Source organism: Elaeis guineensis, chromosome 3 (genome assembly GCF_000442705.2).
Source record: "Elaeis guineensis isolate ETL-2024a chromosome 3, EG11, whole genome shotgun sequence".
In the NCBI taxonomy this organism is placed as follows: domain Eukaryota; kingdom Viridiplantae; phylum Streptophyta; class Magnoliopsida; order Arecales; family Arecaceae; genus Elaeis; species Elaeis guineensis.
Window position 1 is genome coordinate 128,065,373 of NC_025995.2, and position 18,328 is coordinate 128,083,700.

Genomic DNA, 18,328 nt, shown 5'->3' on the forward strand with positions numbered 1-18,328 from the left:
AAATAAATATTATTTTATTAAAAAATATGTCCCAAAGTCAATCGTCAGTCTGTTGACGATTGTGCTCATATTTGTAATTGTATATAAATTTTTATTAATAAAAGTTATTTGATCTTTTCGTCACATCTTGTCCATCTTATTTGAACTCCTGTGTTGTGATGAAGTCCTTAGGACTATAATTAATCGATAAAAAAAGATTTATCGTTTAGTCCTTAAAAGTATTTACGATCGAATGATATGCTATTAATAGGACAATAGCAATATCGAGTATAGGTCGTTGTGTGCCATATGATTTGGTTGTCTTCTTAATCAAGGAGTGTGGAGACACTGGTATGGCATGCAGGTGGAATGTAGGAGTCTATTCGCATCGAACATGATCATTTACCGAGCACTCTGCTGTCAAGAGTAGCTCGTGAAGGGTATAGGTATAAGTATCCTTAGACTTGAGATCACCATGGTGACTTCTAAGTAACTCACTGTATTTTAGTATTGGACCATCTGAGTTTCTAATTCAATGACAGAAGGTTACTGGGTGCAGTCAAGTACTTTTCAAGTCGGTGTGTGAATCAAAATGGAATTGATCCCTCTAAATTAGTAGGAGATATGCGTCAATGTATTTCAGTTTCGTAAAATCTTGACCAAGATAATCTATGTGATGGATTTGAAAGGTTGAAATACAATGTGGTGGTCTATATTTGGATTAACAATCAAATTCTAGGTCATCTTGAGTATTATGATCAAAGGGATGAATTATACGGTAACCATACGTTAGTAGATTCTAGAATGTTACTTTACAATCCTTTGATCTATCCGGATGTTGGATCCCATTGCTAGATGGTTACATCGATTAGTATAAAAAATTATTTCTATGCTATCGGCTTAAACTCGAACCTATGGAGTCACACACATTAGAAGATTCGGTCAGATCTGATGGCTGAAGAGTCCAACTGAATTGTGACTCTGATGAGGAGTCCCATTGGGACTGAGACTCTGGAGGAGAGTCCCACTAGACTGGGACTCTACTATTAATAGAGAATTAATTAGTAATTAGATTATTAATTCATTCAATTTGATTGAATAAAGAGATTTAGATTAAGTCTAATTGAATTAGATTCAATTCGACTTAGATTGGGTTTGATATGATCAAGCTTGATTACAAGAAAAATTTGATCTTGATTTGATCAGGATTTGAACTTAGCTAATTCCTAATTGGGTTAGAAATTTATCGAGATAATTGGACTCTTAATTAGATTAGATTTATTTCTAACATTGAATTCAAACCAGATTTGATTTGGTTTAAAATTAATTTAGAAATGAAGAGTCCAAGCCAATAGGGACTCTATCCCTTTATCCTTGCGCCACCCCTGAACCCATGCCCTAATCTCAACGCCCAATTGGATTTGGCTTGAGATTTTTGACGTGATGAGAGTGGGCCTAGTAAGAATGGGCGGCAATACATGGTGACTCATGATCTTATCTCTTGCCTAATTCGAATGTGATCTGAATTAGAGATAAGGGGATAAGAAGGAAAAGAATTTTTCAAACAAGAAAAGAAGGGAGGTGCCAATTATTTTTTTCCTAAAATTCTTTGGAGAATTTTTGGGCATGGGAGATACCTGATCTCCTCCTCACACCAACCAGCTCTTTTAGGAATTTTTTGGATGCCAATAATTGGGATTGGTGTGGAGATAAGGGTGCCCCTCTTCTTGACCTAAACCATAATTCCTTTCCTATAAAAAGGGGTCTCAAATTGTTGACGCCCCATCTTTATTTCTTTGCTAGTTTTTAATATTTCAGAGCTCCTTCTCCTCTTCCTCCTTTAGATCTCTTCATCCTTTAGAGCATCCAAGGTCTTTGAAGAAGAAGAAGAAATCAACTTTCAAGATCCTTGCAAGCTAGCACTTCCAAGGAGCCTGATCTGCGTCGGTCTTCGTGTGGATGATTTATAGAGGTCGGACGACTTCATGTGGCTGTGAGTAACCTGAAAGAGATCCTATCTAAGCATTGGACCAGCAGAGATCAAGAGTTTTCAGTTTGGTAATAGTTTCTAAACTTTTTTGATCGTGTTTGTTAGATCTAACGGTTAGATCTACATGGCAGCATCGATTAGATCGATATAAGTTTTTATTTTCAGATCTCATATATATATATATATTAAATTATATTATTTATTTTGATATAGTAGTCTAGATTAGATCTTATGTACGTAATTTAGATTAAATTATTTAATTTTATTATTTCACTACATAAAAATTTTAAAATTGCATGCATAGCACTACCTATATTTTCTTCATTTGGTATTAGAGTCATGTTCTTTATGATGTGATTTAATATGCTATTAGATCTGATTTTATGATATTAGATCTAATTATTTATTATTTAGATTAGATCTAAATATGTTTATTTTTAGATCTGAATTTTTATCATATTAGATTAGATGATCTGAGTAGCAAAATACTCAGATTGGGTAATCACCAGGCCGTCCGGTCATAGGAACAAATAGGGTTACATGATCCTCTTTTTTCATTCAATGGGATACTCTTCATGGCGTGTAGGGGGTGCCACTATGAGATCCCATGAAGAAGAAAGGAAAAAGAAAAAAAAATTACTTTCTTGCAAAACCTTAGATCTTGAAACCTTAGGATTTGTTGTATATGATGCAAGTTACAAAAAAAATTAGTTACATCTAATCTTGTTAATCAAAATTATTTTGATTTAAAATCATGAAAATTTAGATATGATCTAAAAGAATTTTATGATTTAATATAAAAAGTTTACATAAGAAATTATTTCAAAACTTAAACCATGTTGATGCTGAACTTAATTAAGAATTAAGTGTTGAATCAATTAGATCTAGAATTATGATTTAAGATCTAATGATATTACATAAAATATGGGGCATGGGTTAGCTTAAATTAGATCTTCTTAATTGGATTAGACCTAAGGTTAGAATCAAAGAATTAATTGACTATATAGAGAAATTGATTAAGTCTAACTAAATATTGAATTAGATTAAATCAGAATTTCTCTAATACAATAGTTGTAGATGGTCAAGTCCATGTCTTTGATTAGACCAAATGGATCTTGATTGTGGCTCAGTGGTTGAATCTGAATCATTAGATTGATTAAATCGAAACTAATTAACCAATTGGTGTCTAAGGTAAGTTTAGCATTTCGATCGATGATTTTTAATCGGGAGCGGCTAACCTGATCATTTCGATGGTGTCTAAGGCAAGCTTGACAGACCTTCCCACCGATCTCACTTATCTGACCAATTTGATGAATTATATATTAATTAGACCGCTAAGTAATTCGAATTAATCCATGCCATTAAGGTTGATCAGTGTGACTAATCTAGGTGCCATTGCAATCATCATGACCCTAATCCGATTCAATGACTTGGTGAAGTCAGTGGGAGGATTGTGATCTACTGATTGATCTCTTCTCCTCTTTTCTCAATTCATAATTAAATTCTCTAAATTATTAGGTCCCTTAAATGTGATAGTTATGGTGATAACTAGATCATAACCTCTCATTAAGGTGAATGGTAATGGGTCCATTATTTCTGATTGAAATTTTTGGCACCATCCGTCTGGTGTTTCTCTGAATGATGAAATTATCATTCATCATTTGGGTCAGATCGGGTCCATATATAATTCGGTCCCAATCTAAAAATTTTGGATCCAGTTTGGGTCCAAATTCTGATCGAACCTTTTCGCATGATAAACCAATATATGCGAAGTTTATGACAAAAAAAAATAAACATTACTTTATCTTGACTATTAATTTATAAGTAATTTTTCAAAATCTAACGGTCAAATTTGATAAAACTGTATGAAAAATAACAATACTACAAGAGCATTTAGAATTCTAATTCTACTTTATTTGTTCTATAGTTTATATGTTGGATTCAATACTGAATTCAAGTCGGGTCGGATCCGAATTCAGTAAATCGAGACTCGATTAAGAATATTGAATGGGTTCAATTTTAGAATCTGATCCGGCCCCACGGGTCCTTTAAAACGGGTTGGATCGGGTCTTAGCGGGTCGGGCCACGGGTCGACCCGATCCAATTGCAACCTTACCTCTGGTGGGACTTCTTTTGTAGGTCTTGTACCCCCAACGTCAGGCAAAGATCATCATCGGTACTCGCCGCAGCCCTCGCTCTCGCTCTCGGCTTCTTCGACTGAGCATCCGTCTCCGACGACTAGGCATCCTCTTCTGGTTTCTTGCTGTTCGATACTCAGGCAAAACGGTTTGGCCCTCGGCCGACCACCCCCAGAGACACCGCAACACATGAAAGCCCTTGATAGAATTATTAAGCTTCTCCCGTTCAGAAGGTTCCCTACTAGATGGATTAGCTGGATCTCTAACCTTCTTCTCTCCGGCAAGATTATAGTGAATGCGAACGAAGAGCTTGGAAATTGGATTTTTTTGTAGGCACGGCCTGAAGGCAAAGAGAGCCTCTCTCCCCCTCTATTTTGGCTATTGACCCACTTGCTAGGATGTGGAATGCGGCAAATTCTGAAAAAATTTATGAGGAATTGGGTAATCCTTGGGTATTGGGTGGTTCGGAGATTCTTCCATATGCTAACGATACTGTGGTCTTTCTCAAGAAGCAAAGAAATTATTTTGCTACTTTAAAGATCATTCTCTATTGTTTCAAGCTCATCTCAGGTTTGTCTATTAACTTCCAGAAAGCTCAATATCCTTCATCGGCTGAAGTCAGGATGGGGATGGGAGTCTGGTGTGTGCTAAGTGGTTGAATTGCAAAGAGGTTGATGCACCTTTCAAATACGTGGGGTGTATCTCTAAATGGCTCCAACCCTTCAAAGTCAGGCTGGATGCATATGATTCAAAGAATTGAAAACAGGCTTGCATCGTGGAAAGGTAAACACTTATCCTTTGATGGCAGACTTACCCTTATTAACTCGGTCATCACAACTCTCCCCCTCTCTTACATGTCTCTTTTCGAGCGAGTGGACTCTTTTGCAAAGTGAATTGGGAAAGCACCTGTCTTCAAAAGGATGAGGGAGGCTTAGGAATCAAGGACATGGATCAGCTAAACATTGTACTCTTGACGAAATGGGGATGGAGATGCATCAAAAATGATGCCGGCACTTGGGGGAAGCAAATCGAATTCGCGTCGAGATTTTGGAAACAAATCCTTACCGGCGTTTTGGAACAGAATCCTTTGGAAGATTGGGAATGGGAAAAAAAAACTTCGTTTTGGAAAGATGGTTGTGTGATGCACCCTTGAAGACCCTTTGCCCACTACTCCATGCTCGCAGCTTTAAGAAAAATGGAACTGCGGCTGACTTCTTTAATAGAGGCACGACTTCGTGGTCTTCAGATTTTCTAATCATCTTTCAAATGATGAACTTCAGATCCAGTCAAATGTGTTGAGATCTTTGCTTGCTCAAATAAAGCTTAAGGATGAGGATGTATGATTGTTTGGAAAGCAAGGCAATAATGGAGACTTCTCTACCGCTTCGATGTACAAGTTTATCAACTCAAGAAATCCAAGGTGTAGCTTTGCCCCGTCTTTATGGACTAAGCAAAGTGTTTTATATGGCTTTGCTGGAGAAACAAGATCAACACTCGTTTTGTTATTGGGAGGAAAATCAGAAGGAATTTAGGGGGCTATGTGTTGTGCCATAGCCCGACTGATCGAGACCGTGGACCACCTGTTTTCAGATTGCCTGTTCTTCTTCTGGACAGCAATTTGCATCAAGCTTGGGGTGCCACCATCTCACGGATCCTTCGCGGGGCTTGGTTTGAATTGGATAAGACGAAATTTCCCAAAAGTGGCTCGGTCGGTGGTGCCAATGCCCATTGGAGCTATTGCATGGTGGTGTTAGAAAGAGACAAATAGTCGAATTTTCCTCAGCAAGCATGCCACTTTGGCTTCCGTGGCATTTGAAGCACCGTGTCTCTTCAACCTTGAGTCCAAATTGTGCGATGGAGGCTCACTATTGGAACATCGGAAAATTAAAACAGTTCCTGCATCACTCAGAGACCCCTGATCCACCACTCATTTTCTCTTGTATGTAGGCCGTAGAGTCATTAATCTTCGGTCAGATTTTGAGAGTAGTTTTCTTTCTAAAAATTTCTGCTTTAGGCCGGTAACTTCTATCGTAATTCTGAAAACTACCTGGCAGTGCTGTGGTTTTCGAGTGGGACCTGCAACCTCTTTTGGTCTGCAACTCTTTTCCCTTTTACTCTGTATACATATAAATTCTGTGTTATTAATGAAAGCTGGGTGGCTTCCAGCCTCCCATATTCACCAAAAGGATTGTGGTTGCTGATAAGATTTTCCAGTTGATTTTTGCAAAAGCACCGAAGGTTTTGGAGCTGCGATCTCGTGCAGGTGCCACCCTCGAAAGGTGGTGCAGGTAATGGATTCCATGTATTTTACATCTATGCCGGTGGTGTGTGGTTTGTCGGGCTGACAAAAGGAACAAATTAGATCCATCGCGAGGGTAGAATTTAATTTCTATGTTAGACCGACCTGCAATGTTCCAGAAGTTTTCTTTAATTAAAAAGATGAGGTTTAGCATTAACATCTTTTACCCTTTTTTTCTGAAGCACCCAGGATACCAAAATTTTATGAGGACACTGCACTTCTTCCGCCCTGTAATGGAGGAGCGCTTGAGGTCTGACTTGCGGCTCATCATTCCCATTGTGAGGACAATATCACATGATTTCTCCCACATATGTTCCCCTACTTCAAATCAAAGATATTATGCCAGTAAACTTATGGCTCATGATGCATCTGACTTCTTTTTGTGCATCTGGCATATGTTCGCATACTTTCTCCAAGAAAATATAATGTGTTTCTGCTCTGCTTGTTGGGTTTGGTTGTGATCAATGTGCCCATGCTTTCCATTTTAATTGAGTCCAAGAAATTGTGGATGCAGTATCTGCTTCATCGTACTTAGGTTGCTTCTATGCCACAACGTATGGTTCAGTTTTCGCCGGTGCATGTTCCTAGTTCAGGAGCAGGTGAACTGAAAAGCCTCACAATCTCCAGAGATATTTTGTTGTTAGGTTTGGATGAAAGGGCGCAACTAGCGGGAAAGAAAATTTGGATGCAATAGTGGTGGTGATGAAGGAAATTTGTTTCACTTTAACAAATTTGTGCGGGTCAGAGATCACATATGGCGAACTAGAAAGATTTTATATGGTACTTGTGAATTCTGCTCCTTGTTCATCCTGTCTCCCCCATTCACTCGAAGCGGTTTCTTCTGCTTCAATTTTGTTCTTTTTTAAATGGAGAAGAACAACGATCACGCCTTGTTTGTTTCTCCCCTTCAAGCTGTTTCTCTATAGAATCAAGCCTATATTCCAGCTTGCTCTTCCTCTTACCCTCCGTTCATTTCAAATTTCAGCTGGAACTCAAATACAAGCACTTAACCTTCCTTTTTGATCTTCGTGCATCTTAAAAGATGGCTGGACTCTTTTTTTTTTTGGATCTTCTGTAATCTGGGTCTTCTTTCATTTTTTCCTTCTGTACACATTCTATAATTATTCTGTCCAATAAAATAGGGTGGCAGTTCACCTGCTTTCCTTTTCATCAAAAAAAAAAAAAAAAGAGTTTCTGGTTAGCATGTCCAAATCGATTTTTACTGAAATTCTGCCCCGTGCACTTCATGTGATTGGACCACGTCCTTCTATAAAATCACAGAAAAAAACTACATCTCCCACACCACCATCCGTCATGGCCGTGGAAAGGCTGAACTCTACCTGGGCCATTCTTGATGCACCAACCTGCTGCATATTGTTACCAATTGCACCAACTGCCATCGAGGACCGGGAAATTGAAAAGGCGATATGGAGCAGGGGGGACTGCGGTGCCTACAAGATCACATGCTACATTATTTGCATAATTTCTTAAAAAAAAATTAATATAAAAATAGTATAATCATAATTGCAAAACCTGCTCGTCGAAAAAGCAAAAAGATGAAAATCAGCTTTAGTGATCCGACGGCGTCAAGGGAATGGGTCGTTGTGTTTAATGGATAAAGTTTACTCCAAGGATAATATGCTGATCTTCTCCAACAAGTCACATCAATAGAAAAGGTTCGGCACTTGGATGTTGTTGGCTTTTCGTCTGGGTTATTCATCAATTAAAGTGGTACATGAGCTGGATACAGAACACCGTCTGATGCTTCAGTAGTCAAAAGTTGATCTTGGGCACCAGACATGTTGAATGCTAAAAAACCAGTAGTAGTCTTTCACTAGTACGTATGCCTGCTTGGACCTCTTCCTGAGGTCCCACCAACACTACTTTCTACATCCCACTTGTGCCTTCTGCTCCTATGAGCCTCCTTCCATGTCTGTCCTCTCTTGCACACGAAGGGATGCTGCGGTAAACCTCTCACAAGCGGTATATATGATATGATGATCCATTCCTAAATTCTCCAGAAGTCTTTCAGGCTTTAGCTTTCCACCATGACTCATCCCCGACCTTGAATGACTATGGTAAGCTTAACAAGGTCCTCGAATCTCGAGAGCCCAAACGGGCTAGAATGTCAGTCCACAGCTATCCGAAGAAAAAAATTGGTAGCCCAACTGTGGAAGGGAATCGGACATATGAGTGCATAAAAACAAGAAGGCTAGGTTAAAATAAATTGTGAAGGGAAGGGAAGGGATCGAAGAGCTAGATAATGAAAGAAGGGAAAAAGCCCATTCCTGCGTTTTCGTAGTGTATGGGGCTAACACAAGAAACATAGCGGCCGGGCAATCTCTTTTCTGCTCGCTAGAACGGATCGCCCATGGTAGAGGAAAGCAACCAGACAGGTATTGTGGAAAGAATATAAATGCTTTTGTATATCACCGACCGCAGGGACCACTAGAGAAAGGGACATGACTGCAGTGGCAAGTGTAACTCACAATAGCAAAATCTAACATCCATGCACCTTGACATAAAGAGAGAGAGAAATAAATATGGCATGGCCTCTTTCTGCTGATGCGTGCCACGCTCCCTGTTATGTCTATCTAATATTCTCTCTCGAACGAGAAGTTACACCCCACATCGCATGCACCATATGATTGTATGCATAGATAATCATAACCATTCATTTCTCTATGGATGCATTAAGATGCATGCTGCTTTATGAATGGGATCCATAGAAAGGAGCTATTATGATTGGCTGCAGGCATGATCATGCGATGGTGCAAAAGTGTAAATTCTCTTTTTAATGTGCCAAACACTACATATGGTAATGCATTATGGATGAAAATATCATGGTTCAGAAAAATCATGATCTAAACAAATTTCGGGAAGTTTTACCCAAAACAACAAAAAAAAAAAGACAAAAAGACAAGTTTCCGGGAGGTCCTAAGGGAGCCTATGCATTTTCCTTCACTAAATCAGTTTTTTATTATCTAACTAACACTAACACATTATCGGAGGCAAGCCTCTCTTGTCAACAAATTCTGGTATTAATAAATGTTGCACCACCTTTGCGATTCCTATTACCTAACTAAAATTCTGTTATTAGGATGGACATTTGGGCGAATAGTTAGGTCACCGTGCCAACTCACGAAGCGAATAGTCCACTGGGCTTAAAGAAGTAGGTCACTCCATGTCATGCACAAATACCGATAACAGTTGCGTCAAAGCCAACAAAGGTGAGCCCACCGTCGTGATGAAGAAAAGGCGTGTGTGAAAGGGATAAGAACGTCTCAAGGGTTGCTGCCACCCAATGGTAAATGCAACGCCTTCACCTCCTCGCTGCCATCTTGCAGATATTTCTTCCTTCCCTCACATTTTTCTTTTCTTTCTTCCATCTGCGTGGTGGGAGTTCGGAAGCAGCAGAAATGGGGGCTCCTTTGAGCCCAAAACAATGCTCGGATGCTTCATCCCATCCAATGTCTGATCGGTTGTTTTGGACTGAAGGGAGCTCCTAATTCTTCTGTTTGTTTGGGTTCTTTTTGTTGGATTTTCTGATCGTGATTTCTCTTTCTGTGCATGGGTAAGTTCGCGTTTGCTATGCACATATGTTTGCCTTACAAAAATTGATCATGCAACAGCACCATGTTCTGGCGGTACAAATATCTGAAAAATACCTTTTCCTTTTTCTTGTTTCTTTGAAACTGATCATTTGAGGCCAGTTTTATGTAGGTAGTTCTGTTTGTTTAAACTTTGAAGTTGATTCTCATCCTCTTGAGCACATTTACCCATTGATTTTAGGCACAACATCAGGCATCTTGGTATGATACCACAAAGTTTCAAACCATATGACTCACTTATCAAGTAAATATATACTTGGAAGTTGGACGTAATTCATTTGCTTTTTTTTTTTTTGTCGAAAAATTTGTTTGAAGAATAAGCATTCTATTTCCATTAATAAAATCTCAAATAAACATTCTTTTATTTGAGATTTTCTTGAAACATATTGCTTATGTGGAAAAGGCTGCCCTGATATGATGTAATACATACTTGTTGTTTCACTGACCTGCGGAAGTAAACAGGCTAATATGCTATAATTTGCCTTTTAATTACACTGCACTAGAATAAAGCCAGGTCCAGATCCAATTTGAGTGAGATTAAACACATCTAAGACATGGATTTCTAACCCAATTTATATTGGATCTAATTAACTTCAGTTGGATGCCATTAGCTTGTGTCCAATTTACAAGATTCATGATCAGTCTCCATGGAGTTATCAAACTTGAATCATGGTTGTGGATGATGCAGGGGGGCAAGAGAAAGCTCCAGTGAGTTATCATTGCAAAGCCGTGCAAATTTTTTTCCTTTACGCAGAAAGTAGAAAGAAAACAGTGGACGGACACCAAGGCAAAGCACCAACAACCGTACAGTACGCAAATTGTAACCTTAATTTATTACGTGATTTGAAAGCTTATTAATTAATTGACAATTAAGAAACTTGAAGGATCTCCTCCGTTTGTGAACAAAAATTGAAATAGGTAAGAGCTATTATAGATTTTGTCCAATTAAATTTTTAAAAATATTGAATAATTATTTGAAAGAATAAAAAAAATTACATGATAATTTTTTTCTGATAATATCCATCTGTAATAATCTTTTTTAGTATAAAAAAATTGAACGAGCTACCTACTTCTTGTTTATATCTTTTTTATAAAAAAATAATTTATTTTTACATACAATAAATGTAAGGCATGGATTAAATTATATATATATATATATATATATATATAAAATAATTTTTGAAAAAAAGATGTAGCTTAAAAATAGTGATACGGATCAAAATTACACTAATTAGAGACTTTTGGATTGGTGTTTGGACGATGGAGCTCTCGAAATTTTTTTATGGACAAAACAGGATATCGGTCCATTGCAATGGTCTCTATCATGATCAAGAGAAAAAAAATTAACCAATATCTTCTTATTCTGATTGAATGGTACTTCAATAATTTCAACAAATATTTTTTTAAAAATTATTATCTATTACTAAAGTAAAATGACAATCGTAATCTTCGAACCTAAGTAGATTTATCAAGACATAAAATGATGTGCAATTATTGTTGGAGCGGTCATTATTATAGGTAATGTTGAATATGAAGATATAATTGTACACTAATTTTTTTTCAAGTTAATGTTTATTAAATGTATAAGATTTTTCTAACTAATGTAAAGAGTCAAGGATATTATGATATTATGTGCCAAAAATGTGAGTGCTGGAAACAAAAATGAATCTGAAAAAAAAATCTCGGAATAAAGAGACGATACGTTGGCCGGAAAAGGTCGAGACCAGATTCATTGGACACGGCTCATGAGCCATTAAATCTTCCGAAGATCCAACGGTCGCAATGCACCCACGCTCTCCTCCTCTCTACCTTTGGATTCCCTCACCCATTTATGGCTCGTCCGTCGTCCACGCTCACCCATTATTTACCGTCCGATGTGCCCCGATCCGACGGCAAGAAATACCTCCCTAAACCCCCAATGGTCCAAACCCCCCTTACATTACGAATAGTGCAATTATTAGGCCTTGGCTGTTGTTCTTCCCCGCTCTCCCACCCACCCAGCAGAAGGAAGAAATAGAAAAGAAAACAGAAACCAAATCGAAGCACAGTTCTTATCTCTTTCTTTCGCATGCTCGGGCGCTGGAAGGAGTAGAAGAAGGAGAATGCAAGAACAAGCAACGAGTTCACTCCCTTCGAGCAGCGAGAGATCGTCGAGCTCGGCGCCGCAGATGGAAGTCAAAGAAGGCAAGAAGATTTCTCTTTCCTTGGGTCCCCTGTCCACCGTCTCTTATTTTTTTGCCTTCGATGCAAAATTAGGATTCTTTAGTGTTTTTCCTCTGTTCTTTTCGATTCGCTCTGTTATTGGGGTTCACTTTTCTTGAAGATTAAGTGAGGTTTTCTGCTTTGATTTGGTTTGCTTTGTCTCTTCTTTCCTCTGCCAAGAAACAAACCATCTCTGGTATGTCCGAATGAATTTGGAGTTTGTCATAAATCTCACTGCCAAAAAAATTTTTTCGGCTCTGTTTTTCGATGTTCTGGTCTCCATAAAAATCGGATCTTTTCCACTTGCATTTTATTCAAGTTTTATATTTGTCCTGGCCCATTCGGTTGGTCTGGTGGTTTTGGTTTGACTTAAAGCGGCCCTTTTCTGTACCCAAAAAAAAAAAAAGCGGCCCCTTTCCTCCTTCTTAGTTGTTGAATTTAATATGCATATATTTTCTTTCCTTCATTTGTATATGAATATTCTTTTATGGATATTTTGTTTGGAATGAGTTGGGAGAGCTGGCATGCTTTTGGTTTTATCAGGAGTGGAAAGCGATGAGGAGATCAGGAGAGTGCCGGAGTTCGGGGTGGAGCCGGTCGGCCCGTCCACCTCCGGCCGGGAGACCGGTTCGGCGGCCGGACCCGATCGGGCCCAATCCTCCGCCCCGGCCGGTCAGCGGAAGAGGGGGAGGAGCCCCGCGGACAAGGAGCACAAGCGTCTCAAAAGGTGCCGCGCCAAACGTTTCCCCATCCTTCCAATTAGCAAACCACCCCTCCCCTCCCCTCCCTCCCTGTTGGGTTATCTCGGGAACAATCTCGTTATTGCAGGCGACCCTTTGGTTTTCTATGTATCGACATGATATGATACGATGATGTGCTCTTTTTTTTTTTTTTTGTTTTAATGTCCAAATACAAGGTTGCTGAGGAATAGAGTCTCAGCGCAACAAGCAAGGGAGAGGAAGAAGGCTTATTTGAATGATCTGGAGGCAAAGGTGAAGGATCTGGAGAAGAAGAATTCGGAGCTGGAGGAGAGGCTCTCTACTCTGCAGAATGAGAACCAGATGTTGAGACAAGTGCGTGCTCCCCACCCTTCTTCTCACCATACGATCTTTTCTTTTTGGGCACAATATAATACATTATACATATCAGGGGTAGATGGGGAATTTAAGTTTTCCGTAGGGCGACCAGGCAGATACGAAAGTACCATCTAATGAGGGGTATTTTGGGTAATCAACTGTGACTACCGTTTCGGTTTTGTCTGGTCTTGTCAAGCCCCCAGACGTGTCCATTTGCCTACCACGGTGCTGTGACACCATTTTCTTTTTATTTTTTTCAACATGGTGACGTTAATAAATTACTGGAGTCCTTTGCTTCTCAAAAAGTCTGCAGGGATCGCTGCCCTCTGTGTCTTGCTGAGGCTTTGGAGGGGGGGGGGGGGGGGTACACTGGGTGGGTGGCATGGTATAGAGATGGATCTCGACGATTTTAAGTAGTCGAGAGCTGTTTTCTTTCTTCTAGTCGAGTAAAATGAGACCTTTCATTTAACAAGTCCCTCAACTTTGGTGGGATGTTTCCTTGTCATCTAGTTCCGAGTCATACCATGTGACTTGCACGGTACTGTCTTTTTCTCTTTTTTTTTTTTTTGGATGGAAATTTGCACAGTAGCGTTAGTACTCTTTTGTTGCATTATGGTCTCCCTTAGCTGTATTAATTTGGCATGCACATTCTGCCCAAAGCATGCCTTCTGGAGTAATTTATTTGTTACTCGTAGCATCATGTGCTCTAAATTGACTGGATCTGACCTACCTATCTCTCTCCCCCCCCCCCTTCTCTCTCTCTCTCTCTGTCTATCTATCTATATATCAATATCATCTATCTAACAAAATATATACATGTGTATTGTCACACTTGTTGATGTTTTCCGTCTTACGGCCAACAATGTATTTGTATATTGATTTTGCATGGGCGTCACCTTTCCTTCCCGAACAAGCTGTAAATATGCCTCGTTTTCTTGCAGATATTGAAGAATACTACCGTCAGTAGGAGAGGATCCAGCAGCAGTGCCAATGGAGAAGGTCAGTAGGACAGGAAAAAAAAAAAGAAAGAAAAAGAAAGGAGTCCCTCCAGTCTTTGCAGGAAGTAGTATGTGAGTGTAGTCTGAAGTTCTGTTGGATCTCATAGTCAAAAGAAAAGGTTTGCCTTCATGTAAGTTATAAACCCTATTTAATTTATGATTGGCAAATGGTAACATGTTATGTTGTGGGACAATTAAGCATGTTGTGGAAATTTTAGAAAAATATAAATATATAATTGTGAGTTCTTTTTGCTGTTTTGCTATTCTGGATTAGGTTGAGTTGCCAATTTCTCGATATTGATATTTAAATAGAAACAAACAAGTAATCCTTCATAACTGACCAAAGCACGGTAGTACTAGTGATGGTGTGACTTGGACGAAGCTTCTTTTCGAACGCTTCCATTGAGAATCTGAAACGCTTAATACCTTCATAGTTATTCAGAAAATTTCATGTATAGCAACGGCTTTATTGTTTTTTTTTTTTAAAAAAAAAGAGTTGCGATGAGCTAATTGCAGCTACTAAAACACCTGGCCTACTTTGGCCACAAAGCCTTGCGGTTGGTGGATGGGAAATCTCACCAAAAATGTCTCCATGAGACCATAACCCTCAAATTAAGCATCCTAACATCAAGAAATCCTTCAACGACATAACACTAGAGTACTTGAGAAACCTTTATCAAGAAACTTAGGAGTATTAGGACCTGATACAAACTTAAAACGGAACAAAAGATGTGCTCCAGGGCCCTAATAGGTGCAACGAATTGAAATGGACCACCAACGCTTCCTGCGAGGATAGGAACTTGGTGCGGATAGAGATGATGACTAAGGAGAAGGATGTGATGGAGATCTTGAGTAAATAATACACACACAGAGCCACATGGTCCATGGCACTCTCAGGCATTGGTGCCGTGTGGGTAGGCCATACGGGCCGGTCCCGGGTATCAGTTGATGCTTCAAATCAGCCCGTTATAGAATTGGTGGAGGGGGGGGATCCATCTCAAGTTGGCGGGTCACATTTGTTGCTAATTTGGTTGCAAGAAGCGTTCGGATCGCTTAAACAACAAAATTGCAATGTACTCCATTAATTACAAACTAGACTAAAATGAGGTGTATTTGTCTTCTCAAAATGGCAAAGAAAGTGTTGTGACTAAATACAACTGTGTAAAGCAACAGATCACATGTAAATTACATGACAATTGTACCACAGAACCTGCAATGCAGAACATTTCAGAACTGTTGAGCAACACATTTGTTAAAAAAAGATAGGTAGCTTTTCTGCCAATGTTAATTCAAACAGCATCGTTCATCCCTCAATTCCATTGAAATCCTAGGTCAGTGAAAAAACTTTGTTACCTGCGAGTATTACCTTCACAGAACACTTAAAAAATTACATTTATGTTATTGAGATGATACAATCTCTCCAAACAAGACATGAAAATTGAAAATCCAAAAGGACTTCAGCACAACATCTTTCTAATAGTAACAATAATAATAAAATTGTTGGTATTTCTGAAATCAATCCCAAATGGAATACTAGCTATCAGAAAATCATCAACACTTGTGCCAGATCATCTTTAAGCGATTGCAACCACACATAACTTTGTAATGGCTATTAATCTGTACCGGCAGGGTCAATAAAATCGAAGAAACATACTAGTTTAGGTTCCCGACTTCAACTTGGCTTGTCTGGTTCGACAATGCCTCATCACTCTTCTCTACCTGGCAGATGCTAAGCTGATCGGTTCCTTGTTCATCTATTATAATTTCTCTCTCTCTTTTTTTCCCGTTTCTTTTCTTTCTTGTTTGGAGGTCTTCCCTCTTATCCATTAACAGAAATATATATATATATATATATATATATCACTGAACTTGGATTGATCTCGTCATTCATTCCATGATTACCTAGCAAAACTAGGAGTAAGACAAGCTATACAGAAAAAGGATAAACTTATTTTCGGGCAGCTTGCTAGGGGTGTCATGTTCCACGATTAGTCTTGCGCGAGAAAAGCTTCCCATTAGAAATCAAGGAACCAAAAATTTGAGATATAATTGAGATATTTTAGTGCACCAACCATTATCAAGAACCAAGACAATGTCGCTATCAAGAACAGAGTCATCCTATACGCTACCGTGATCTGTGTCAACAGTACCTTAGAGTTTTCTGAATTAAGCTGTCAGCGGCATGGCAACTGAAGCAGTTTCTTCATCCAGCACTTCTCTTTTTACCCCCTTTGTTTTCTATTTTTATTACCCAATCCAAAATAAACTAGCCCAAATTCTCTGTAGCATTTTAAGTCACTGCAGCTCAAATTGGTCTGATACACCACCGAAACTCAAAGCATGTGATAATCTAACTAATTAGGATTAACTATGCAAAAATTCTAAACTATTAGGGAGTTTAATTTCATTCTGAACTTGAATTCTATATAATTATATTACTTAATTTTTAAATTCATTCATTTCGGATTTTTGTTATGGATTTTGTCCGGATGCCGTGACAGAATTATCGCATGACGTCATCTTCTACATCATCTCTTTCTACCGTATAAGTAAGTCACGTAATATTATATGGCAATTTTGTCACAGCAATCAGATAGAATTCACAATCATGATCCAAATTAAATAAATTTGAAGGTTGGATGATTTTAATTCAGAAGGAAATTGGAAACATCTAAATAATTCAAATTTTTTTATAAAATTATTTTAACTAATTAAAAATAAGTTCAAATCACTTATGGAATGTCCATTGGCCGGTAAATGAATTAGCCAAAGCTGTCGGCACAAAAAATAATTTTCAAGGGACGAATGTCATCCCAGTAGAATTGAACTTGTTCGGTTGGTCGTTTAAGCCATCGTGGGTTAGGGAGAGACCATCGTATGGACACGGGGGACAGATCATGGATATCTAATACCCATTGTTGCTAAGAAAAGGACAGCCTTTGCGAACGAATTTAAATGTTACAATGCCAAATTGGATTCAAGTACGAGGAAAGATCTGGTTTCCAGGATGGATGATGCTAGAATCAGTCCGGAAAGAACCAATGAAAGAAACAGAGCTAGAGGCCGCAATGGACACCGACGGGTAAGCGTTCGTTATCTGCCTCCCTCAACCGCTTCCCCGTCGGCAAAATCTGCCGACTACATTAGCCATGGTTCTCTAATAAAATTTGATATTGCTTTACCAGTCCTAAGGGTATTCGTTTACTGTCGACGTGACTTGTCTACTTGGCCGGCGATTGGTCAAAAAAACAAAAAAACAAAAAACAAAAACAAAAAATGGTTCCCTTGTTGAGCACCAAAGTACTTTTAAGTCTCAAATTTATATAAAATCAGCAAGGATTGATAACTTTGTCCTTTTATAAATGTCCTCAAAAAATAATTTCTAAGTATTTAACCGAACGAGAAGACACCATTTTAAGCATGAGCTTTATATAGAGTTGACAGATGCTGCCATCCCGAGTTTTACATTTTTTTTTTTAATTAAAGAAAAAAAAAATCAAAATGTATTTCTTCTTGGAAAGTACCCCTTTTTTAAATTTAAAAGTCGAAAAATATTTTTTAAAAAAAATAATACCGAGCACATCCTGAAACTATGAAGTACAAGAACTCAAATAATTGGACAAGAAACATCCCTAAATTCGGTTCCACAAGCTTCATTGCCATGCACTCTGTACTACGGGGGTAAAATAGTGTAATGGAAACTGTAGACATACATTATGGTTGAAGACGATGAAAGATAACACAGTTTCTCGTCACTGGAACTTTGGGAGCTTTCCCATCTCCGCCAGCAGTTGCGAGCTACGGTGGGCCTTTTCAGCCAGCACACAGATAAGAAGACGGCAGCCCCGCGTCGGTTTAATGGCTTGAAATGGACCCGCTGTCCATGGTGGTTGGCAGAAGAGGACCTACCCCAGCTGGTCTGCGTGGAATCCCCAAGTTGGTGGGTTGCGGTCTGTCGGCTACTTGGTCATGAGAAATTGCATCTTGGGTGGACAGATGGAGCGCAGGAAGCGTAAGCCACCCGTTGATGCCATT

At 38.8% G+C, this 18,328-nt stretch overlaps 1 protein-coding gene across 1 annotated transcript; it reads left to right on the top strand.

The window, feature by feature from the left end:
• Window positions 1–11,970: 11,970 nt before the first annotated feature.
• LOC105040182 (transcription factor HY5) lies at window positions 11,971–14,539 on the top strand. Its single transcript, XM_010916593.4, has 4 exons — window positions 11,971–12,201; window positions 12,763–12,946; window positions 13,136–13,292; window positions 14,237–14,539. Exons 1-4 carry the CDS (start codon window positions 12,120–12,122, stop codon window positions 14,300–14,302), a joined length of 489 nt encoding a protein of 162 aa, XP_010914895.1. The 5' UTR covers window positions 11,971–12,119; the 3' UTR covers window positions 14,303–14,539.
• The last annotated feature ends 3,789 nt before the right edge of the window (window positions 14,540–18,328 follow it).